This window comes from Zonotrichia albicollis, chromosome 1 (genome assembly GCF_047830755.1).
Source record: "Zonotrichia albicollis isolate bZonAlb1 chromosome 1, bZonAlb1.hap1, whole genome shotgun sequence".
NCBI lineage: Eukaryota > Metazoa > Chordata > Aves > Passeriformes > Passerellidae > Zonotrichia > Zonotrichia albicollis.
This window is the reverse complement of record NC_133819.1, coordinates 136,654,049-136,679,860: the sequence shown is the minus strand read 5'-3', so window position 1 is coordinate 136,679,860 and position 25,812 is coordinate 136,654,049. Positions and strand designations below refer to the sequence as shown.

The following is a 25,812-nucleotide window of genomic DNA, read 5'->3' as shown; positions in this document are numbered from 1 at the left end:
CATGTAATAATACAGCTGCAATGTCTGTTTTGTGCAAATATGAGAAAATAAACACAAAAACAACCAATTCCAATGAAGTTTGCTTTTTCTTAAATCACTTGAAAGTGTTTTCAAGTTTTGCACCCAAAATACTAGCCTTTACCAAGCAATTGATACCTGCTTTTCATTACAAAGTCCCTTTTTTACTTGGTTGCAGACAAGAAAATGCAGTAACAGTGATAACTTTTACCATAATTTTCTAGTTTTAGATGCTAACAGAACTGGCCATTTTCATTCAGAGTCCTTAAATAAAAAAAATCATTGCATATCTTCCATCTTAACATCTTTGCTTGTTAGGGATGCAAAATGCACTGCTGGATTGTGCCACAATAATATTTTCACTTGGAAAAAAAAAATCACATATGCATGTTTCCAGCAAAGTATGCGTAAGTGGCAGCTTTTTCTTAGACTTCTGTAGCATAAACAAATAATAAGAAAAAGACTGAGGCCCATTTTGGAAGAATTACAGATTTAAGCATAAAATAATACTTCTAGTTTGACTGAGTGTAATTATGTAAAGCATATTAATATATTGATTTGCCATAACTGAGTATTCTTTGGTGCTTGAAACATGTATAATTGGGTAATATAAAAGTAAAGAAATTAACAATATTTCTGTGGTACTTTAGGAAAAAAAAGTAATTAAGCAAATCACTCACCCTCAATGGCTCTGTGTGCCAAGTTTGCAAACTCCACCATGAAAGAAAATATAATCTTTATTCTGGGAATGTCTGCAAAGAATGAAAGCAGCTCCTCAGAAGAATTTAGGGGTCACATTCTTCTTTGCAGTGTTGTATATCCAAAATGTGAGAGTGTTTTTATATCTCTCTACCCTTTCTTAAGATTTAGTTAATATACTGAATTCTTCTGTGATTTTACTTCAAAAGAAACTTTCTATTGGTAAGGTATGTGATATTCTCTATCTCTTTGGAACAGGTTTTCTCAATTTATGCATTTTTTTGTTTTTATTTTAATCTGAAATGGAAGTTGCACAGTAGAAATACAGACCAGCTTTTTTCTTCCCTAAGAAGGGGGAAAATGAGATTGTAAATTTTGTTTGAGGAAAGCCAGAAAAAAACAACTCCTATTTCAACAGTATTAGCAGCTCTGCTTCCTACCAGCATGTGTCTGGAAACACTCACTGTTCACTACACAGCTTACCAGCCTGCTATAAAATTACTGTTGAAGTAAACAACAGTCATGAGACAAGAAAGGGATTTTTTCCTCTGCACATCATAGAGAGTATGTTTATCCTTCAGGCAACCAAAGTACTAGATTTTTCCTTTAAAAAAATCCTAGGTATGAAAACATTCAGAACACTGCAAATAAGATACCTTGTAATATTATGTCAATAGAAAATTCTTTGTCAGAAAAGTCCATTTCAGAGTGACCTACACTTCTTTCATGGTTTTGGTTAGTGCAGCTAAATCAAGTCCTTGTACATGCGTCTCTCAACTTTTAAGGTGATATTCACATATTCATTTCAGCCCAGGGAAGAATTGTTTCAGGACTATCATGTTTGACTCATCTCAGATTACAGCCAGGATGGGTTTAAGCAAAGTAAAGCAGCAGCCTTCATAAACTAATGGCTTCCTCCTTGGTACCTCTTCTACAGTGATGTGTTCATCAGGCACCTGTGGGTCTGATGATCTCAGGCACAGCAGAGAAAACTACAAAGCTTTTACTTAAAAAAGTAAGTAAAAGTGAAAGTTTGAAAGTCTGACATATGAGTTGGGCTGTGCATTCACAGCTTGCCTGGAGGCACAAAACTGCCTTTGCATAGCAAGCACTGAGATCGTGACACATCAGACCAATGCACAGCTGAAAGCCACGAGACACGTTTCAAGATTTGCCAGTCTCACTGTGCATTGGGCAGTGCATACCAAAGGAGTGGATTTGTTCTAGACACTTACAGTGACCATTTTCTGGGACTTAGGGATATCCACTAAGTCTGTGCCCAGAACAGGAAGGCAGCATGCTGCAGAGAAACATAATTGGGATGCAAATAGATGTCTTAAGTTTGCCAAATAATTTTGCAGACTTCTTGCAAACAGCAGAAGTACACCATGAGCAAAGTAAAAATATTTGTTTTCCCTAAACTTACTGCTGACCTGGAGGGTTTGCTTGAGAATTTCAGCTGCCTAGTTTTAATTTCTCTGTGAACAGTGATGAAAGAGAGACACTCCCTTAGAACAATTCAGAGTAATGATATTGTCTTGAATCCCTGAAAAGGGAAAGATTTGTGCATTTTCCTCAGGAATTAGGGAGATTGATCTTTTACTTAGGTAGTTAAATTAGATTGTAAATAAACACATATAGTTGGAATTGTCCACTTAAGAGACCTTTTCAATATCTGCTACTGTCCTTCGATAGACTCTATGCTCTGCTGTTGCTGTGCTTCTGCATTAGGAGAGACCGAGGTCTTGCCTAATTCAAGCTGTGCACTTTTAATGCTGGAAACACCCTGTGTGGCTAATTTGGGTGTGTTGCAGGGAGGTAAAGTTGACTGCCTTTTACATCTCAAGTCAGAGGTTTTGACTGCAGGCTGCTGTGCAAAAGAGCTCAAATCTTGGACTGACACTAGCACTTTACAGCCTGGACAAAAACCAGAAAAGAACAGAGCTTGCATAAATTTGCAGAAGAGCTACTTTGATAATTTTGCTTGTGGTTTGAGTGTTGTTTATAGCTGTTAGTTATAGATTTAGTTCACCAGCTAGTGTGCCTGGTCAGGAATATGTATGTAATCAAACTAATAATAGGAACTACTGTCTGTTAATTATTTTTAGACTGGAAAAGGAAAAGAAAAAAAACATCCTAGGAGTGTTGACATTATTAAGAACTGGTTTTGGCCATAATAGCAATATTTTATTGACAAAGCAGGGATTCCACATAAAGCATTAGGGCCACTAAATCAGCGCCAGATCATTTTCTGTGCATCAGAGTAATCTGAGACAGCTAGAATTTGGTTTACTTGTCAAACTGCTTACCATCATTTTTCAAAATTAGCTAAGTAGCTATGTATCCCTAATAGTATTTCTGAATATGTTCCCATTCTTTGTGAGACTACTGGCATATTTGACTTCACATATTGTCAACCCTGAATGCTCTGTGAAAGAAAAATTATAATTTCACTGCTGTGCCATAATATATGCTGCAGTACTAGTCACTTTTCCTGAAAAATTGTTCTTGTATCTGCTTTCCCAATAAATGAATATACCTAGCAGTATCTTGTCTGATAAGCTTAAATTCACTTACATCTTTAATTATAACTAATGTTCACACGATGCATCTGTGTGTGAAAAGAGCCTCAAACAATTGATGATTAGATTTTATGTCATGCCTAATTCTCTAAGGCAATGACTCTTTTACACAGTCAGCATTTGCTGTTAGTGGACTACAAAGCTATATTTTATGAAATGCAGCTCATTGTAGGATACTCTTTGGGGTTCTATGTTCATGGCATTGTATATTCCAGTATGCGTTAGACACAGGTGAAAGAATAAAGTCATACACTCACCAAACAATTGTCAAGATGAAGTGGATTAATGTCTTAATGAGGTTTAGATGGATATATCATAGAACCATTGAATGATTTGGGTTGGAAGGGACCTTAAATATTATTCAGTTCCAACCCTCCTACCATGGAGAGAGACACCTTCCACCAGATCAGGTTGCTCAGAGCCCCATCCAGCCTGGCCTTGAACACCTTCATGGACTGAGAGTCCACAGCCTCTCTGGGCAATATGTTCCAGTGCCTTACCCCCCTTATAGTGTGGAATTTCTTCCTAATATCTAACTTAAATTTATCCTTTTTCAGTTTAAAAATCATTCCCCCTTGTCCTTTCTCTGCATGCCCTTGTAAAAATTCCCTGTGCTGCCTTATGTAGGCTCCCCTTTAGGTACTGGAAGGTGCTGAGTTCTCCCCATGCCTTCTCTCCTCCAGGCTGAACAGTCCCAACTTCCCCAGCCTGTCTTCACAGGAGAGGGGCTCCAGCCCTGGGATTAATTTAGTGGCTTCCTCTGGACTCATTCCAACAGATCAATGTTTTTCTTGCATTTGGCTATTTGGATATCCAAACATGCATTTTACTTAAGAATCTCAGTTTAATGCAGAACTTGAATTATCATTTTATTATCACTGTTTATGACAAATCTGCTCTAAATTCCATGTGATTGCAGTGTGACTTTATTTGAGAACTTTTTTTTTGTCTCCTCAAGAAAAAAGCAGCACAAAATGTCAAAAAACCTGGCCACTGTGAACACACAAGGCATTGTCTGTAGTAAAGCCAGTAAATAATTTTGACCAATTGTTTTTCTGTGGTAAAGCCAGCAAATAATTTTGACTAATTGTTTTTCTGAGAAAAATGTGAAATACTTTGGCTGTGAAAAACAGGTAATTCTTTCCTGCCTTTTCTCTAGACTGTTCTGAAGTAGCATTAAAAACTTGAAGACTCTCTACTTTCAGAGTTTACACATTTCTTATTCTTATGTACCTTACTTTTTGTGTATGAGACAAGTATTCCTAAGAATCACATTAAAAAAATAGCTATAATGGAAATTGCTTCTGCATTTTTCTTGTCACATTTCTGGAAACTTCAATCCTGCAAATAAACACCCATCTATAGCTTCTCTACTTAAATGATTCCACTAAGCTCCATGGTCCTGCTTGCACATGTCTGACTGCAGTACTCAAGCTGTGTATTTTAATGGTGTGTGTAAACTTCAAATATGTCTTTTTTTTTTTTTCCAAGAGATAACCCTACGTATGAAAAATCAGTGCTGATTTACACAAAGTTTGTTTTGCTCTTCGAGGTAGTCACTTGACACCAAACTTGTGAAGTCCAACAAAACTACAAACAAGAGGAGCACATGTCCAAGAGAAGGATGAAAAGTTGTTTAGAAGGCAGCTTATGGCAGCATTAGGATACTATATGTGGTTTTGCAAGGAATGTAATCAAAGAACAAATTGAGCTTCTGTGGCTTTATATTATAGCCACAGAATATATTGAAATATTGAAAGAAACAAATGTTCATACAACTGAGCCTAATATATATCTTTGCAAAATTACACAAAGAAAATATTTTGACTTTACTTTTTTCTCCTACATCTTCTCCATCATCCTGATAAATGGTCCTTACTTTGCACCCAGCCAGTGCTGTCACAAGGAGCTTGTGGAAAATTGTGCCAAAATCGTTGTTTCTTCTGAAGACGCTCTGCCACATGTTTAAGCATGACCTTCTCAAAAGAACAGAGAGAGCTGGTGGAATTTTGTCAGACTAATCACCATCGTGTGGAGGGACTAAAATGTTGCACTTTAATGACACAATGCAGTGTGGCAGCAAAAAAATCTCCCTAACTCTCCCTGTGTTTCTTTTGAGGGATTGCTATACAATCCTTCTAACAGTTCCCATGTGCATATGCAATCAGTAAGTTTAATTTATGACCCTTGCTGCTTTCTAAATGTTTAATTAAGTCAGCACTTAGCACTGACTCATAAACATATAAAAGCTCAAAGTGTTGAACTGATTATTCACTGCACCTGCCGTCCAAATAGGTGCTAATATTGAAAGCTGCTGATCAGCAGTCATGATACTGAAAATTTGCTATCCAAGCACTTAAAAAGTAAGCAGTGGCATGGGAGAAGGATGGGGAGGCAGGAACGAGCAAAATAAAAAAAAATCTCTTGCAAAAGAAAAGGACTTACATGTTTCCTTCGCCATCATACACCCATCTAGTGCTGCCAATTCCTTCATAGTCTGAAGCCCAATAATACAGGCATGCATTAATGTGCAAGATAAACAGCAAGTATCCAGTTGTTCGAATGACCCTATAAAAGTAAACAGATTCCCGTAAAACAACTTACATTTTTCTTTTTTTTTTTTTTTCCTTTTTTTTCTTTTTAATATAGGACCCATTATATTTTGGATTAGCAATGTTAATGTTAAGCCTATGCTAAGTAGTTCTCCACCTGTATTGAGTCTATGAAAAAATAGCTGGCAGTTACCCATCTCTCACATCTGTCCAAGGTCAAATAAATATCTTCCCTAGAATATTTGACATGGGGTAATTTTTAAATTATGGTTCCCTGAGGAGTTTATAGTCCACTTCTTTAAATGGCTATGAATATTTCCAGAAATTTGAAGCTATATTAATGAGGGTACAGGGTAAAAAATAATGTGTTTCCCAAACTCTATCTAAGATAGGCTCTAAACTTGTGAACCAAAGCCAAGAAATGTCTGAGGTCAGAAATGAGCTGCTTTACAAGACCTGTAGTCTAAAACCTGCAGTAGAACCTCTAAACAGTATGATTTAGTTGCTACAGCAGGAGTTATATCATTCCTAATCCCAGTTCTTATGCTTGTGGCCAGTGCTTTGAAGAATATCAATGATTAAGCACCAAGCAGCTTTCTGTTTAATACAATAATGATCTCATTGTATAACCTCTGTTCAGAGCATGGGGATCAAAAGAAATGTCTCCTGGATTTAGCTATTGAAATATTCATGCAAGCAGGGGATGAATAAGCAGGAAAAGGGCAGGACTTGCCTAAACACAGACTGGTAGTTAATGAGTTTATCTGCTACAGCTAGAATTCAATGCAGTATGCAGTACAGAATAACTGATTAAGTGCTTTTATGAGAATTTAATAAGATCTAACTAAGTTGGGTCTATAAACAAAGGAAATGGGAGCCAATATCTCAGTGGTTACTTCATGAAGCACTCCTCTGCTGCTTCTTCAGGTACCTTTTTATGCCCTCCTTGGTCTTTCAGTGCCATTAGATAATCTACCTAAGTGTATTATTCTTCTTTATGATGCTCACAAATGAATGCTATTTCTCTGTTTAAAAGTTGGTGCGCTTCCAGGACAGCTCTGTTTAGGATTGCAAGCTACAGAGAAGAGCATAGAGCTGTTGTGGTCTTGTAATGCTGCAATATTGTCCATGCTAGGTCTTCTGTTCAAGTTTCAATCCATGAAAGTGGACTCCTGAGGTCTGAGTGGCAATTCCAAAAACCTCTGCTGTGTTATATTTCTCCAGATATATATTGAATATATCACAATGAGAAGATGTAAGTAACTCGTGCTAGCTCTATTTCTACAAACTCAAACTAATTAGTTTGAGGAAGGAATTCCCCTTGCTGTAGAAGCTTAGTTTGGTATTATCTAGTTAATTGGTGCCTTATTGCTCAAAGTGTGGTTACACCAATCTCAGACCAAAGCATGATTGCCACATTAAAATTAAATGCAGTAGTTTGCACTAAAAGACTGAGGTTCTAAAGATTTTTTAGCTCCTGCTTGTACTCTTCTGTAAAACTACCTCTGTTCTCCATTTGTCAGTGAGAAAACCAGGAGTCAGTGTTTTCTGAAATATGAATTAGAAAATAGATTCACTTTGAAATATTTAGATTCTGCAGTTTACATTCTGCAAGTGATTTAATACTGGAAATCTGAGTGGGCCTCTGGCCAGGAAGCAAAGACAAGCAGCAAACACAGTTGTGGTTCTTAACCAATATCATGCTAAAAAACCTCTCTGACAGGGCAGAGTGGCTGGCTCTGCTACAGCATACATTTTACAGGGCCAGTGAGATCTACTCTGTGTGTCTTAGCCTTTCAAAATGAGCACTTTTCCTTTTTTTGCATGTAAATAAATATCATATCCTTCAAAGCTGGTCTAGCTTGAGGATATACACACCCCTTTTACAACTTCTCCTTTGAATCTTCATCTCCCATTCCATATTTTCATAATATTGTGAAACTCTGACCCTTGAAAAACTTTATTTGGGTGAAAATGAGTTTTAAATTTGTTCCCATTTCTTTGAAATCCATGTACTTATAACAGTATTGTTATATAAAAACTAATTACTTGATTCAGAATTGTCTATATTATTATATATTATCTATAGATAGTGTATCTCTCAATACTCTCTGCAAATGTTATAGGAAATACAGAAAAAATATCAAATTATTACTCCAAAAAGCAAAGAATATAATATGGAAAATAATTAATTTTAAAGCTTATCAGTATTAGAACAAGTTAAACACCATAAGCAGATGAAGGCCCATTTTTTAAAAAAATGAAATTAGAAACTGAAGAGGGCAGAGATTCAGAAACTGACAAGAAGTTTCTTCATCTTGTGGAAATTCAATCCTCTCTTGAACCAAAATAATTTTTAAAAAATCAAAAACCAAACTAAACCAAAGAAAACCCAAATCAAATGACAATGGAATCTTCCATAAGCAAAAAGAGAGGTAAATATAGGAATAAATTTTGTGAAGGTCAGCATATCAAAACTATTTTAGTAGAACTTTCAAACTTTTAAGTTTCATTTCATAGATACATGGAAAAATGAAAGAGCAGATATTTGGATCTCCTTTTGAACTTTAGCTTATTTTTAAATCTCTAAAATATCTCATTGGAATGTATTAATATCAAGTGTGCTGTTTAAGAGCAATAATCTCTGAAATGAAATAAGATGGTAACCAACATATTTCTACAACACCAGCAGACAGGAACAATACATGCCCCAAAACTGGGATAGGGAAAAGGATTTGTTGGTGTAGGAATAACGCAAGGTAAACCAGTGCTGATGACTTTGACAATAATGATAACAAAGCAGATGGGTTCCTTGGACTTTAGCAGCATCACTGACAGCTGAGGGCCTATGAATGTTGCCATAGCTTTGTCCCTGGACTACTTGAGTTGGATCCAAAATTCTTTCTGCCAACGCAGAAGGTGAGAACACAGTTCAGCAGACTACAGCTACAATCACTATTTGTGAACTGTGCTGAATTGATCCTCATTCCAGCTGTAGTCAGGGCAGTGGAGGATCAAGTTTCTGAACATGCCAGGTTCATGGGGAGAGCATGTTTGAAGAAAAATGTTGACACAGGCCCAGGCTCATAACTCCTATTAAGTACAAATAAACAGCTTCTGAGGGTTTGGAACCACTATTAGCAACCTAAAGAAAGTGTTCTTTAGCTCTTTCAGAAAAGAAACTTTCTGAAACCTCTCATCAATTAAATTTTGGCAGAAGCCTCAGTTGTGTGAAAATTTTGCCAGAAGCAGGCCAGCTGAACTGAGCTAGATTTCATACATAAGTAAGGCCTTGTGTATATATATATATATATATAATTTTAATTATTATCATAAAGGTAGATATTTTAAAAAAACCTTTAAATGGAACAGTTAAAGATGTATCATATTTCACCTAAGGCTTAACTGACAACTCATGAAATCATTTGAAATGCATTCTGTGCCAAGCTTTGCATGCTACTTGAGTTTTATCAGCACATACCTGTAGATGTATGCTTTTTCCATAATAGCTTCCAAACGATCATTAAACTCAAAGAATGTGTTATGCTGAATGGAAAACAAATAAAAGTAATCTAATCATTATTTTTCAGTACACATTTTTTTATAATAGTACTGGCATTAATTCACATACACATTTTGAAAATGGATTTTTCAGCAATCAAACTTTCTATAAATATTGGTTCTGGCCAGGACAGGGTTAATTTTTGCAGTAGCTGGGAGAGGCATGGCTAACACTCATGCCATTCTATACAATCTCAGGTCTTTGCTGGGAGCGGGATAAAGGGACTTTCTTCTAGGGAAGAAAGCTGTTCCTTTCTGTTGAGAAAATCTAGCTGAGGGAGCTGTCTGGTATTGTTTATTATTGGGGGGTTTTTCCATGTGAATCACTTCTTTTCTTACACCCTCTGTCATTAGCAATGTTGTTGCTAGTGTTCATTTTCTTGTCTCATTGTTGTTTCCAGTAAATTGTTCTTATCTCAACCTGTGATCATTGCCTTTTGTGCCTCCAGTTGAAGGTGGAGAGGGACCAGGCATGCGGTTTTAGTGGGAGTATTAAATTGGAGAACACTATTCCTAAACCATGATGAACATTTAACAAAAATACGAGCCTGAAAAACAAAGATAAATTTGAGTCAAGTGTTTTTCTGGATGTTGAGTGATTACAGAAATAACCTTGCTGTTTGGGTCAGAGTACTTCATGTTAACAACTTCTACTTCCTCATGCATATATAATTGCTTGGGCAACATGATCACAAAGAATTACATGCATTTCTTCTCTTCCTCAAATTCCAGTAAGTTTCCTGTAAGTGATCATACGTATCAACAGCCACATAGTAGAGGATACTCTGTATCAATGTCGGTTCTATCAAATTATTCCTGTTCAGTATTTGCAGTTGATCAATCAGTGATTGCATGTAGCTTTTTCCTTTGTTTTTGTTCAATACACAGCTGGTTGTCTAATACAAGGTCCTATTTAACTTTTCATTCTTTCATATTATTTTGGTTCTGATTTAAGGAATTTTTGAAGTTTTATTGAATACCAAAATGAAGAACACCTTTGTTTTATTGTCAGAATTCTGTATTCCTCCAGCTTTAAATGAAACCCAATTCTTTGTCAGCATGTGGATTGTGTGCAGAGAAATGCATTTAGCCACACAGTGGTCTGTGTTCTAATCCCTTCTCAGACCTTTCATTATACAACTTCAAGGTTTTTGGAGTTGATAACAAAAGTAGGTTTGTGCTTGATAGGTTTTCTGTGTATAATTTTTGTCCTCAAAATTACTTCCTATGTTTTTAAACACCTGACATGAGCAACTCAAGGGGAAGGTACATTGTCATTACTTAGTGATTTTTTTTTAATCTTTGAAAACGGAACAGGTAATTTGAGATTAATCTAATTTAAATAATGTGAAAAATAGCTTAAATCAAAAAATACTTTTTAATGTTAGGAAATAATAAGGTCAGAAGAAAAATAAGAAAATAAGGACTCAATTTGGCTAGACTATGACCTGTATTTTTTGTTTCTATATTAAGTTATGTTGTACCTTAGCCTGAAGATATTTTACAATTTCTAAATTTCATATTCTTAAATATTATAAAAAAAATTCTATTGCATTGCAAAAGCATCTAGGCATGGTTAGCAATCCATCACTAACACAGATCTTACCTTCAGCATCCTGTTTGCTCGAAGTGCTGGATTAAATCCAAAGAAGAAGTATAAAATGTCAAATGGAAACACTGATATCACATCAAGCTGTTAAAGAGCAGAGAGGTCAATTTAAATTTCATAGTAATCATAATGTATTTACTTGCTGTCAAAAGCCTGCTTAGACTGAATCATGACTGTGATGATATTTGAAGAGTCAGCATGCTAAGCATGTATCTTCCTAGGTACTGGCAGGTAAGATTATCTCCTTGAAAGCACCAACAGCTTGGCTCTGCCCTGCTTTTGAGTCCCCTGTGCCTGAGATTTTAATCTGTTTCATGTGGGTTATTAACTGTATCTCATATATTTGATCATTAATACATTCTGTTTTTTCAGTTGCAGTTCTGATCGGACTAAAATGTTTGGCATTGAGCTGGTGAGTGCAGGTGGGGAGGCCACTACGCAAGCACTTCTTAAAAGTCCTTTAAAACACTTCTTAAAAGCATGTCTTAAAGGTCCTTCTTGAAAGCTTTCAAACAAGGCTGCCTAAAGCAATTTGAGGGAGCACAATGAGTTAGATTTCTTGCTTACAACCTGCAGAAGGCATGTGTTCTAAATAACAGATTCATATTCAACGTAGGATTATAAATTTGGCTGGGTTGGTTTTTTTTGGTTGAGTTATTTTTTGCGGTTTTTTTTTGTTGGTTGGCTGGTTTGTGGTTTCTTTTCTTCCATCAATTTTTTATGCTGCTTCTTCCCATACTACTAAGGTTTTCAACATCTTGCTGCAGTCCATCAACTATGTGATTACTCTTACGTAACTCTTATCTTTCTTTATTCTTTCCCAAGATAGAGAAAGAAAGCTGTGGAAAATTTATCTTTTCCTTTTTCAAGATCTTGGGATACCTTGCTTTGTTGCTGTTATTGCTTGGAAGAGAGGGATGTGGAACTCTGGGCTTCATCTCACTGAATCAGAAATGCCTTTGCTCTGAGGGGTGTGAATTGTGTTGGCAGCAGCCACCCTGCAGCTCTGACCTTTTATTCCATGCAGTCAAGAAGCAGTTAATACCTGAAGAGTGTGCAAAGCAAACCAAGAAATTGATTGAGAGAAACAGCCTCTTATGGTCTCCTTTCTCTCCTGCTCTCAGACATATGTCTAAGAGGAGGGGAAATTTAGTCAAAAGTGCATTAATATCAGTAACTGCTAATTAGTACCTAATCATATGACAAATTCCCACACTATATCTATATAGTGTGTCATGAGAAAACTCACATTAGTTTTTTTCAGAAATCAAGAGCCCTAAACATACCTCAAGTGGGAACTTAAACCCCTACAAATCCACTTTGACTGTATGGTGTATATCCTGCATTTTGGATAGCTTAATATCAAGTATTTAAGTAATGATACCACAGTCACAGACAAAAAAAAATATCTGAACAACACAGGTGCAAAAATAGAGAAGGGGAGAGGACAATGACTGAGATGTGTGCTTATAGTAACAGAGCTGTAAGTTCATCAGGAATTCAATAAACTACCTATCTTCCACTGACAAATAACCCCAACATTTAGGAGCAACATTAAGAATTTTCCTAAATCAAATGCATCTTTGTTTTTAAAAAGTGCCATGAGCATAAATAAAATCTTAGTTTGAATTTTTGACTCCTGTGAGTTATGAAATGTTCATAACAATGAGGTACTTCAAAAGAGTTTACAGAATAATTATCATCTCTCTTCAGGAGTTTTAATTTTTTTAAACAAATCTCTGGCAAATGGTGCTATTGTCTTTAGTGTGCGCTGGGATGACCTCTCAAAAACTAATCAAATTCTATTTTATTAATTTGTTACAATTCCAAAATAATATTTAAAATTGCATTTATAAATAATCTCTCTTCCAGTTAAACACTGTTTATGAAGATGTCAGTCTTCAGCTGGTGAGCCATTGTTTCATTATATGCCATTACATTATATGCCATTGAGCCAGTGTTTTCTGGTGATGTTCTTAAACCAACAGTGATTTTCAGTGAATGAAAAAAAAATCCTGTGAACAGGCAGCAGTTTGCATTGGCATCAGTAAGACGGTTCTACTTACCCGAAACTTCACAGAGCTGCGGTAGAATTTCTCTGTTTCTGCTCTGTCTGACTACAGTGATAATGAAAGGAGAAAAGGGCATAGTCAAGATCAAAATGTCAAGGATGAGCCTCTACTATTCCACAGGACAGTAGTGGTGATGACAGTTAAATTAATGATGGTCTAAAAGTATGAATGGAGAAATATCTGTATGTATTTCTGAGAAGAAGTACTGTTATTAGTACAGCTTACATTAGATCAGATTTTATTAGAATCACTTGAAAAAATGACAGTTGGGGTTTGTCTGTTTTTTTCCAATCAGGGTGTTGGTCTAGAAAATTACATTACATTTTTTCCACAAAACTTCTCTCTCAAGACAACTGTATGACTTCATGTTCAACCCAACCCCCTTCATTTCATGGCAAAAGATGCATTTATCTGTAATGATTCCAAGAAAAACTCAAAGAGTGGTTCAAATTATGTTGTACAAAATTAGCTCCTTGAAAGCTAACATTAACATGCTAGCATTACTAGCGTTACAATAATCAACACTGCATTCATTAGTAATGATTAGCTTTTTATTTTTAAATTGTTCTTCACTGGAACTGATGCTAATGTAATAAGAAAGGATAATCACAACTATATAAAGAAATTTATCTATTATTGTACTTTCTGTATTTATATCAGGGAAATTTTAAAAATAGCTTTAAGATCTTAATCATATTTCCATTCCAACTTTCACTATTATCACTTTAAACATTAAACTTAATGCAAGAGATCAGGCAGGAGACGGTTTCTGTGCACTAAAATCTGTGAATTGTAGAAATAGCTTCAAGGGAAATAGAAGCTGAGCTTCATATTTTAGAGTTTTAACTTTGTTCATAAAAATTGAGTTTTGTGGATTTAGGCAAATCTAGTTACTGAATATCTTAGTGTGGAAAAATACATTCCACTGTACTGCATTTAATATCTATTGAAATTATATTAGCACAGCTTGGTCTGTAAAGGTATAAGTAATATCGTATATGTACAATGTATACATTTTTTCTAAAAGCACTGAGGTAATGCTAGTTCCAAATTAGATTTGAAGATATATAATTTTGAATTTTCTGTCTGTTGGGCCCAGTAAAGTCAGGTTGAAGTAATCAAAACGTTTTTTTCTGAATTAGGTATCTTTTTTCTATAAGTTGTCAAAGAATCAAAAGCAGGGAAGACTAAAGAAAGGTTGACATTCTAGATAAACTTTGGTAGATTAAAGGCAAACTTTCAGATACTTGTTTAAAATTTTATTTATCTCTATAAAAAGATAACACAAAAATTGTAGCGAGAATCAAAATTGAACATACTTATTGAACATACTTATTTCCCCAAAAGAGATTACCTCAAATAAGTTATTTTCAAAGTATCCAAAAATTACAAGGATTTGCTCTGATTTTGGAAAAAATAAAACCACCATGTCAATATCTGTTACAAAGCATGCATATCCTGTCCAACTCTATCGGAATATGCCCTGTCTTCAACTGTGATTCTTGTACAAATAGGTGAAAGTTTCACAAAAACATACGAACATATATTTATAATTATATTTTATATCTATATTTATATTTATATTTATATATTTATAGTTAGTTTTATATTCATATTTTATATTTATATAAGTTTTATAATATATAAGTTTTATATTTATATTTATATTTATATTTATATTTATATTTATATTTATATTTATATTTATATTTATATTTATATTTATGCACAATTACTTATGACCACTGATTCCAATGAGGAACCTGTTTGGAGCTGCATGCCTGTTTCAGCTGTTCTCATCTGTTACTTTCAAATCTGAAATCTTGAGTTTTTTCAATTTTTAATAATTCAGGTAATGGATGTGTTTCTTCCCACATAGGATAATGGAAGGTCAGTCTAGAATGGAAGGTCAGTGATGAAAAATATATGTACCCTTTGACAGATAAAAAAGTTACATAGATTTGACATAGTGATAAAAAAGAAGTGTCAGCTTGGATGAATTTCTGTATTCTAACACACAACCACTGCCCATGGAAGTCCCAATTCCAATACTTACTATTATATCTCCCCCTTTGATGAATCTCACTCGGGGCTGGAAAACGATCAAGTCGCACAGGTAGCAGAGGTCGCAGATGACATCGATGACAAACCAGTAGATGGTGTTACTGGGGGTTTGGTACGGGAACACGTAGCGCAGCGGGATGAACCAGCAGTTCCAGTTATAGGCAATTGTCACAAGCATCAGCCACGCCACGTAACGGCGGTCTGCAAGGAAGAACATTGAACACACAGGTGTGACCTTGGGGCCTGCTGCTATTTTTCAGCCACGTTCATTCTGCTGCAGCCTCTGGGAATGCTTCAGCCCAGACCCACCTACCATTCTCCCTTTTGCAGCTGGAATGCTGCTAAAGTGATATAGCTTGGAAAGAGCAGTCACGCAAGGAATTTTCAAAAATGAAAGCATATTAAGTGCACCTGAAGAAACTTACATGATCAAATATAATTATTGCATATAAGATATTGCATCTTGCTCATGTATATTATAACTGACAAAATAATGATTTGGCTGTCACGGACATATTTTATGAAAAATCTTTTTCCTAGGATATTTTCTCCTGAGAAGCTGAGAGGCCTCAGAAATGAAATTTTTAAACAATAATTATCTACTGCTGTGGAATGCAACAGGTGCATCTTTGATTGGTCTCCTGTCGTTGCTTTTAATTAATGGCCGATCACAGTCTAGCTGTTTCGGACTCTCTAGTCAGTCACAAGATTTTATTATAATTCTTTTCTATTCCTTTCGAGCCTTCAGATGAAATCCTTTCTTTTAGTCCTTTAGTATAGTTTTAATATATCATTTTCTTTTAATATAATATATATAGTGAAATAATAAATCAGCCTTCTGAAACATGGAGTCAAGATTCTCATCTCTTCCCATGTTGAGGTTGCTTGCAAATTCCACATTTGGCCCTAATGAATGGTACAAATTCCAGATCAAGAAACAGAAGACTTGGGTTCTAATTCTTGTCAGTTTGCATTACACTTTTTTGCATACCATCTTTAAAACTGATGTCACTTTTCCCTGTTTGGAATAAATGTTTTTTAGGACAGGACGTCTGTGTCCCTGGGAATTGCAAACTGGAATGTGTATCTTGTGGTGCCTCACAGGTGTGAGCCTGTGTAAGCCACCATGTAATACGAGGTCACTTCAATATGACTTTACCCCCTTTTATTACACAGCTTTAAATTTACCTGTGTATGAGTCAATGGTATCTGGTAGCTTCATATACTCCATGTATTTTTTCAGTGGAGGTTTTTTGAATTTACAGCACAGCATATCACAGTAATGATCCTCCTCTGGCTTTGCTTCTGCCTCCTCTTTCTTTTCTTCTTTTTTTTCATCTTTCTTTTCATCTTTTGCTGGGGGTGGAGGCTTCTTTGGTGCTAGACACATAGATTACCAAAATTATAGGCATTTTAATAATGGCTCAATTAATTCACCCTGGTTTAACATGAAGATAAGCTTCATCATGTTAAAATATCTTCTAAAAACACTGGGCAGTGAATAAATTAATTATATTAAATACATAGAAAACCACTTGAAGAATAAAATCACCACTGGTGTAAACATATACATCTGCTATCCTGAAATTAGGTTACAGAGTGCAGTATCTATATTGCTGAATTTCCCTGGACATTGCTTACAAGTTACACCTTTTATAGAACTGACAAGAAAATTGCTAATTCATAATTTAGCAATCATTAACACAACTGAGTATTTATCTTTACATGACTGGTGCAAAGAATGAATGCAGTGAGGATGGAGATAAGAAAAGCCAGCTGTGTCATGGGCTGATCTCTCCCCTCTCCTGAGACATGATATGCAAGATGCAACAGGTGAAACTAGTGGGAAGACCATGTTTTTTAACATTTCTAGGCTTATAAAAGTCTTGAAGCACTCCTTTGAACCCAGTTCTTGCACCTTTGAGCTGGATAATCTTGTTTGCACGTGTGTCCTATTAATTCTGGTGACTTTACCTCTGATTAGAATACACAGTCTTAGCAGTAATATGACAAACTGGATCTATAATAAGTTAGGAAATGAAGATCATAAGTTCTACAAAGAGAACAAAAGATGTAGATCAGCAAATATACAATTTAGAAAAAAAAATTCCTTTATCAGTTTATATAGTTTTTATTCTTCAGAGACCATTTTTACAGCTTTTTAAAAACCACATACACAATGAACAGCTACTAAAAAGTGCCAGAACATAAACCCACCACACTAATTTCTTTGTGGAAAGGAAGGTCAAACTTTCCTTTGAAGAGGAGAAAAATTGATTTATATTTCATATTTTGTCAAAAGTCAATGATTGATTAATATCAAATGAGTTTGCTCTATTTAAAGCATGGACTTAAAGTCTTCAGTGTGTCCAGATTTCTGTCAAGGCTAAAATATTTTTACTTTATTTCCACAGAAGATCCCATATCAAAGTGACTAACATCCACTCATAAGATATATATTTCTTCATATGTTTCAGATTCATCTTCATGAATAAACATCTCTGGGAGCTATTTCAAAATACAGAAAACTTATTGACATGAATGATTCTAGATACTGCCTCTATAAGTTTTTTCCCCAAATTCTTCAGTGATGTCATTCAAAGGGAGGGTGTACTTTAGGATTATGGCTTACTGTAGAGAAATAGGGATAAATTGACTTCATAGGGCACAAAGTCATCCTTTCCAGTAGATAAACACACTACACTTACAAAAAATTTATTACTGTATTTTCTGTTACTATAAAATTATTTTCAGTTTTAAACTGACCAAATGCACAGCTATTTCTAGAGTCACTTACAAGTTGGAGGACTTGCTTCAGGTGAAGATATCACTGGGTCATTCAGCTTTTCCTTGTAGACATTTGCCCTTTCACGCAATTTCTTGACAATCTCTTGAAGCTGGGCATCAGCATACTCATTTGTTTGGGGACCGGGACCTGCTGGCTTCTGTGCACTGGTTAAAACAAAAGGGGGAAAAAGGCTTCGTGTACTGGAAATCAATGGAAGGAAACAGTGGTAATTCTATTTCTGAACTGAATTCAGCCATTGAGATTGGATCTTTAGTGAGCACAGTGTTTATTCATATCGCTTCATTCATGCTAAGTGGAAACCCAAGTTTCCTGCTCTTGCCTCCTGCTCATGTCAGCAGCAGTCTGTGTGTTATTTCAAGCAGAGGTCAGGGTACCCTCGTTAGCCTGCTGCACTAATGGCTTCCCACTGCTGCTGTTCACCAAGTTCTACTGTGGCTGTGTAGGGCCAAGAGTTTTCCTGATGTATTCACTAAGTTACACGGCATCCTCTTCACATCCGTGTATAAAAATGTGCTCATTGTGATATGGCAATATCCTAGTGGTGACAGAAAGTGCATGTGGAGGAGGAGGGACTTATGCGTACTTTACACTTTCTAATGTTGGGAAAATTTGTTTCATCTATGATTTTTATGATTTGTCATAGCTTACATGAGGTAAAAAACAATTGCATCTGTTTTCAGTGGAAACAAAATACTGGTCTTCTTGCTGAGGTTTCTTCTTTTTCTGCTAAGAGTTTGCTCAGGGTCATAGTAACAGCTGATATTGCAGCACTCACAGCATTTGTTCAAACCTGAGAACTATTGATTTTCAAACGCAGACTCATACTCTGCACTGAAACGAATTCTTTCATTAGGTTTTATGCATGCTGGGCAGTCAGATATAACATCCAGGTGAAAGTGATTCTTGATCGGCTCTTCAGTGCTTATTCTTACTAGAAATTTCATCCTTGATTATTTGCTACTGTCTGATTTTGCAGACTGGGGTTGTTTTTGAGTGTAACTCAGCTGGCAGCTGGGCCACACATTTGGACTTCCTCTATGTAGAGACCAGGACGTGGAATTCTTTTTCTGTGTCCTTGACTCAGCCCTTCTCAGCTGATGTGATGCACGGATGTCAGAGATGGTTGGAAATGGCTGGGACTGACACAAGGCAGCTTGAGGTCTCCTCCCAGTTGCCACCAGTCACAGTTGCCACCCTATACTGAAATTCTGAAAGCTATGCCCAATATAGGAGCTACAGCAGGAAATGGTTCTTTCTTTCTTAACAGTTTTTCAGCTCTCACAAGTTCCACAGGGATGTGGCTACAGCAAGAGTAGCAGCAGATCAAAAGTGACATATGCTTGAAATGCCCAGATTCTTGAGAAAATCTCCCCAAATGTGAGTAGGGGAAAAGTGGTATGACAGTACCTTGGGTAGGGAAGAAATGAACACTGCTGCAAAAGTGCTCTGTGAATAAACACCATGTCTCCTCAAAACCTAAACCTACTTCGAAATTTCTAACAGAAGGAGCTGTAGCTAAAAAAGGAGAGTGTCAGAGTGGGATGTGTCTAGCTTTTTGAGAAGCAGTTTTCTGGAGACACAACACAAATCACAGTGCCCAAGGAAGTATAATTTAAGCATATAAAAATCCTTCAGCAATAAAACCATTGGATAAAGTGGAGATATGCTCCACTTAGAAGCAGAAGCAAAAGTTTGGAATTATATCCTTGTCATTCCTCTATATTAAGCCTTGTATATTGCCTCTTTCTTAAAACTCCTCAGACAGGAGATTAATCAAAACAGTTCTGATACATTTTGTAATCTCATCACAGTTCCTTTTGTGTCACATTGTCCCTTTGCTCAGGCCATCTGTAAGGTAATGACATTTCTGGTTTTGAGCTAACATCTCACAATTCATTTTTTGCTTCTATGCAAAGAACTTAAAATAGTTCTTAGTCTTTGTTGTTGCTGTATTTGCTCAGGTCATTAGCTATCTTATAGTTAGGTACCCTTACCACAAGAGTCATGACAAAGACCCCTACTAACTTCTTTCTAGGAATAAGCTACAAACTGCTTGAGATTCTCCTCCAGTTTCACAGATTTTCCAACAAAAGTTAAAGTCTCCTCTATCATGAATTTGGTACAATGTAGCACAGAGGAGCCATGCTTCCATTTGGTACTGATTAGAATCTATGTGACTTAGTCTAAAGTTATTTGCCCTGCAGTTGATGAGAAATTGATTTTCCTTGCCCTACTTCTCATTTGGCTTGCATTACGTCCTACTCCATTATTTTCTTGTAACAAGATGCTTACTTTAAATTTTCTTTGGTTACTACAGATGGAAGAGAAGGAAGCATGTTGAACACTGCTAATTTGAGGATGTTTACTGTATGTGTACCTTGTGTGGGGGTGAACTTTAAATTGCGTGGGCAAATGAAGCCCATTGAAACTTCACTAAAGTACTTTTAATTAAACTTGACTCCTTCTGTCCCATCTTATCTTTGACCTTTGTGCAGTATGTTACAATAGGCCTAGGTCTGTATTACTTACTCTCCATATAGTCCTTTACAGAGTGGAAATGCTTATTCCTTGTATAAGTAACTTCATGTGGCCTAGGAAATGAAAGTCAGGATGGCAACTCATGTACTGTGCACACAGTCTTACTACTATCACAAACATATTTTGTTTAATGATAGCAATATATGTAAAATGAGAAGTATAATAATAATAATATAGTTTTCTAATATTTTTCTGTGACAGTGGTCACAAGGGTTTTCAGGGTGAGAGACAGACAAGAATGTTGAATCCGTGTTCAGAAGGCTTGATTTAATATTTTATGATATATATATTGCATTAAAACTATACTAAAAAAGAAATAGAAGGAAAAGTTCTCAGAAGGCTAGCTAAGCTAAGAATAGAAAAGAATGAATAACAAAGTTCTGTGTCCCAGCAGAGAGTGAGAGCAGCTCTGCCGTGAGTGGTCAGTATATCCAAACATCCACAGGAGACCAATCATGAGCACACCTGTTGCATTCCACAGCAGCAGATAAACATTGTTTACATTTGTTGCTGAGGGCACAGATTCTCAGAAGGGAGAAAAATCCCAATAAAGGATTTTTCACAAAAGATGTCTGTGACATTTTTCACTTCTAGATTTTATTTTTGTAAAACTTGTAGATTTAAACTTGTTTTTTTAGTGATAAAATTGCAGTGCTTTTATTCTCCCCAAGCCACAAGAAAAGATTTTGACACCTATAGCATAATTAAAGAATATCACCTTGAAATAGGCTATGGAAATACTGTATTGGGTATATTAATGTATGCAACAGCTGTTAAGGACTGTGGCTTGAAAGTTTTCTGTGTTAAATTTCAAATAAACAGTGATAAGAGATGCACTAGTTCAGAAGTCTTGCCCTTTTCTAAGTTGCAATCTGGGGTTTTAATTCCTCTCTGTTTCTGGCCATGAGCACCAAATACCTGAGTTCAATTTCACGTTTAATCTACCTGGTGACCCCTGAGAAAATGTATTTCATAAATGTATGCTGCCTGGAAAATATCCATAATACTTTTTGCTGATTTCAGGTATAACCCTATTTTATTTGCAGCACCTAAGAAACTTTCTGCTAATTACCCAGAAATAGAGCTCTTGGTCCTGCTTTCAATGCTTTTATTGAGCTCTGATGTTGTGATTTGTGATTGCATTTACAATCTCTGTCTTGAAAAAAAAGTCTTTTCTGAATAAATTAGGGAGAATCTCTGATTCAGATAATCAGTTTTCAGAAGGATATGATAATACACAGAACATGATGGCACAGATGAGAAAGATTTTAGAGAGACAGAAAAATGTATTAGCAAGCATCATGATATGTATTGATTCAAAAATACGTCCTCAATTTTTGCTGACAATCCCAGTGTGAGTAATACTATGGAAGCTCTGAGTTCCAAGCCTAAGATTGGTCATCCTAAATTACTAGGAAAGCTAGTAATAGAAAAAATCCAACATACTAGTCACTTGCTTGGTACAGCAATAGAGGTATTCCAAAAAGTTAAATTCCCCTATTTTTATTATACTGTCTTTATAGTTCAAAGAAGGCTTCCCTGAGGAGAGGTTTGGAATGACTGAGATAGGTTTCTGCTTGAATTGCCTGTGAACAGAGACTATTTTTCTCCTCCTTTATCTGCACAGGATGCTGATGAGATTTTAGGAGTGAGCTTTAATAGTCCCCTTCATGATTTTGCCACAAGATGTAGTAGTGTACTAATGATTTTTAATAGGGCATTGGATTTGGAAGATTAAAAAGTAGGAAGGATTCCTATGTAGGAAAATTTGAGTTATTTAGTCCAAGTAATAGAAATGAGGACAAATCTAATGCCCCATACTACAGACATGTACTTAGAATCAAATTGTAAGAATGTTGTTTGTAAATGCTGAGATCATCAGTTGCAGGTGACAAAGGGATAAATGTCCAAGTGTTTAGTCAAATGGAAGTTGCCTACGAGCCATACATAATCTGGCTATGAAAAACACTGGTGTAAATATAACTGTAGAATGCATATTACATACTGCCAAGGAAGTAAATATTAACATTGGAATATAGCCCAATGTGAAAATTATTCTGACCAACTATACTCAAAAGGTGCATTCCCATCATCTAAGACATGAGAAAGTCTCTTAAATTGGTCAAGGTTACTGGGAACATGACTTTGAAAAGGACAAAAAACCAGATTGAGACATAATAAGATCACTGTCTATGAGATCAAATTTTGGTGCTGAATCATGGGAAAATAGGAATTTGAGCTGAGAAAAAGTATTGAGAGAAGAATAAATGTGAATAGAGGAACAGTGAATTATCATGAGTTAAACATATGAAGAAAGTTTCCAAGCCTTTAATGACCAGAATTTTAGGCATCTTTCATTATGAGTGAGGAGCAGTTGAAAGAAGTGAGATAGACTTCAAGATTATATTAGCTAAGATCATGAAGACTGTTGTAGGCTGTGATTCCCAAGAAAGCAAAAGAATGTATGCAGCCTGACATGAAATCCTTTTCAGCAAACAAACCTGAAATTTATAAAAGTTTGGGAAGTGGATAAGTGACTTAACCTGTATATTTGCCATCTACTTCTTATTCAAAATGGCTTAACAGTTCAAGTGCTAAGAAAGTAAGTTTCTAAGATATATAGATTATCTTAAAGTCTTGGAACAAGCTGCTCACACATTAGGTTCCATGGACTTTCAAAAAGTGCTTAATTAAATTGTAATTTTCCTGAACTGTCTTGGAACAAGTGCCTTCCTCTGACCCATCATCTTTTTCCTTTAATCACAGAATCATCAATGTTGGAAGAGAACTTCAAGATCATTTAGTCTAACAGTCAACCCAGCACCATCACAGTTATCCCTAAACCAAGCGCCACATCCAGACACTTGTCTTTTCCACTCTTTCACTGATGACTTTTTTCCTTAATATAAATCTGAACCACTCCTAGCAAGGGAAAGTGTCTGATAAAGACCCATTTTTACTGATACAGAAGATTATGTCCTTTTCTATTTGATGCATTTTTTAAATACTGGCATTATATTGACTTTTCTTTGCAATAAAATAGAATAAATCACATTTTTATTTAACTTCATTTTAGGATTGAGTTGTTCTTCACAACAAAATTTTATTTTAAAGTGACGTTCCTTTGTCATACTATATATTTTATTACGTGTTTCATGTATTTAAATATAGAGATACCATAATATTTGTGTCGGTTTTGGTTTAATGTATGTATAAGCAAGAATGGGCCATAGGCACTTAGGAGCTTCATGCAGAAAACATGTAAGAAAATCTTGCCATTGGAATTCATGATTTTCCCTTAGTTCAGAATATTTGTACAGAGATCACGCTTATTTGGGCCCTAAAAAAATGTTCTTGAAAAAAAGTGCATAGATCATCCATTTCCCAGACCTCATGTTGTGTTCATAAAGCAAAATAGATATGGACGCAACAGTGTTCAAGGAAGGCACTATCTTTCAGATTTATCCACTGATATTGAACTCAGAATAAACTTCCTGATGCAATGCAGACTGAAATCTCATAATCTAGGCTGCAGAGATTTCTGCTTTTTAGCTAAATTTTGTTTCACAGCAGCTTCTCTGACAATCCTCCTAGTTATTTAGTCACAACGACCTGTGAATCCTCTAATCTTCTTTACAGTACTCTCAAAGGAGAAGTCTGTCTCAATGCTGAACACATGGAACTCTCACTGAGGTACCAGATTAAAAAGTGAATAAGATTTTATTTTAATTAAAAATTCTGCAGTAGGAACTATAAAAGAAGTAGAAAGAAAGTAGTAGGGATGTTGAAAGAATCAATTAGCTATGAAAAAATCACCTTTCCTTAAGATAACAGGTGATATACTGTTTTTTAATTGCACTATTTATTATGATGTGAGAAATAAGGACAGAATAATTTCTAATACTAATTGCTTTAGAACAAAGATATAACAATCTAAAGATGTAATTCTCATTTATCTCCTTATCTGGTGCTGTTTTGTCATTGTTTCTTATCTGTAAGTAATTAAATTTGACTGGGGCATCTGCCATTTATCACGAATTTTTAACATTTTAGCATTTAAATACAAACACATATCTTACTTACATAAGCCTTTAATTTACGACTATGTAAAATAATTTAATCAAAGTATGTGTTTGTACAGAGTTCATGAGCACAACACAAACACTTCCTATTTTCTATCTTTCAGTTTTTCTTAATATGCAGGGAATTAAAAACAAAAATAAAAATGCCATAAAATTTCCCACTGTGAATGTTTTCAAAGGTAGGAAAAAAGACTCAAATTTGAAAACCTTAATTTCCAATACATGCTTTCGTTTGTCATCTGTTTTCATAGAGTCCCTAAAATAATCATACAACCATAAGGCTCTAGAGACGTTTGAGATATCCTGTCCTCATGGCTCAAAGCAGGATCAGGTACACCTGAAATATTCTTATCTAATCTTTTCTTAAATATGTCTTGGCTAGTCATGTCTATTCCATAATTTTCTTAAATAATTTATTTCTGTGCTTCACTAGTTCATTTTAGAATTTCTTTTTCCTCAATGTACATCTCTTTTGGTACAATTTGTCCTATGCATTTTGAACATGGGGTAAAATTTAAGAGCCTTTCTTTTTTATCCCACTTTTTGTCCATCTGCACATTTTAATATTTTCATTTTTAATTTTTTTTCCCCCAAACAAAAAAGATTTGGTACAAGGGTAATAATGTATAGAATGTATAGAATAACCTGACATAAGAATGTCAGGTAATTCTATAATTAAGCGTGTGTTCTCAAACTTCATGCCATGGGCCATGGGCCGCTGTTGCCCATGCTAATTATATAAAATCACCTTGGTGTGACCATCTTTGTTGCAAATCTACCTTCATTAGGGTAAACTGTTACAGCACAACCTGTGTAGGAGCTGACTACATGTACCTTTCCCAGGATCACACAGAAACCTGGAGAGAAAGAACCTACTCCTCTGAGATGACTCCTATCACTGCCGTTTAAGACCATCCTTTCCCCTTCTGCAGGACCCTGACCCATTCCTTTCCAAACACAGCAGCAAGGCAGGTGTGCTCCCTGCAGACCCTGCTCATCACACTTCTCCTCCTGGGTGTCCCTCTCCCAGGGTACCGAATGAACCTGGGCTGCCAGATGTGTTTGACTCCTCATCTGACCCTCATACATCCACCTGCCACCGTTTCCTCTGTTCCTCTCTTGGGCTGCACAACATGGGATGTTTTCATCCTAAATTGCTAAGATTTGGAAAAGGAGTAAATAACTGGAGACGGGGTGTTTTAATAAAATATGTTGGACAAGATTAA

General features: G+C 35.7%; 1 protein-coding gene across 1 annotated transcript in view; it reads right to left on the bottom strand.

Moving 5' to 3' along the window:
• The window catches only part of CNGB3 (cyclic nucleotide gated channel subunit beta 3), a 62,086-nt gene that overhangs the window by 16,889 nt on the left and 19,385 nt on the right, over nucleotides 1-25,812 (bottom strand). Inside the window, exons 4-10 of the mRNA XM_074555450.1 lie at nucleotides 17,955-18,109; nucleotides 16,346-16,537; nucleotides 15,146-15,358; nucleotides 13,088-13,134; nucleotides 11,019-11,105; nucleotides 9,333-9,397; nucleotides 5,745-5,867 (exon numbers count right to left, since the gene is read on the bottom strand). Of these exons, the coding sequence (XP_074411551.1) occupies nucleotides 5,745-5,867; nucleotides 9,333-9,397; nucleotides 11,019-11,105; nucleotides 13,088-13,134; nucleotides 15,146-15,358; nucleotides 16,346-16,537; nucleotides 17,955-18,109 (882 nt within the window). The remainder of the gene's footprint in view (nucleotides 1-5,744; nucleotides 5,868-9,332; nucleotides 9,398-11,018; nucleotides 11,106-13,087; nucleotides 13,135-15,145; nucleotides 15,359-16,345; nucleotides 16,538-17,954; nucleotides 18,110-25,812) is intronic.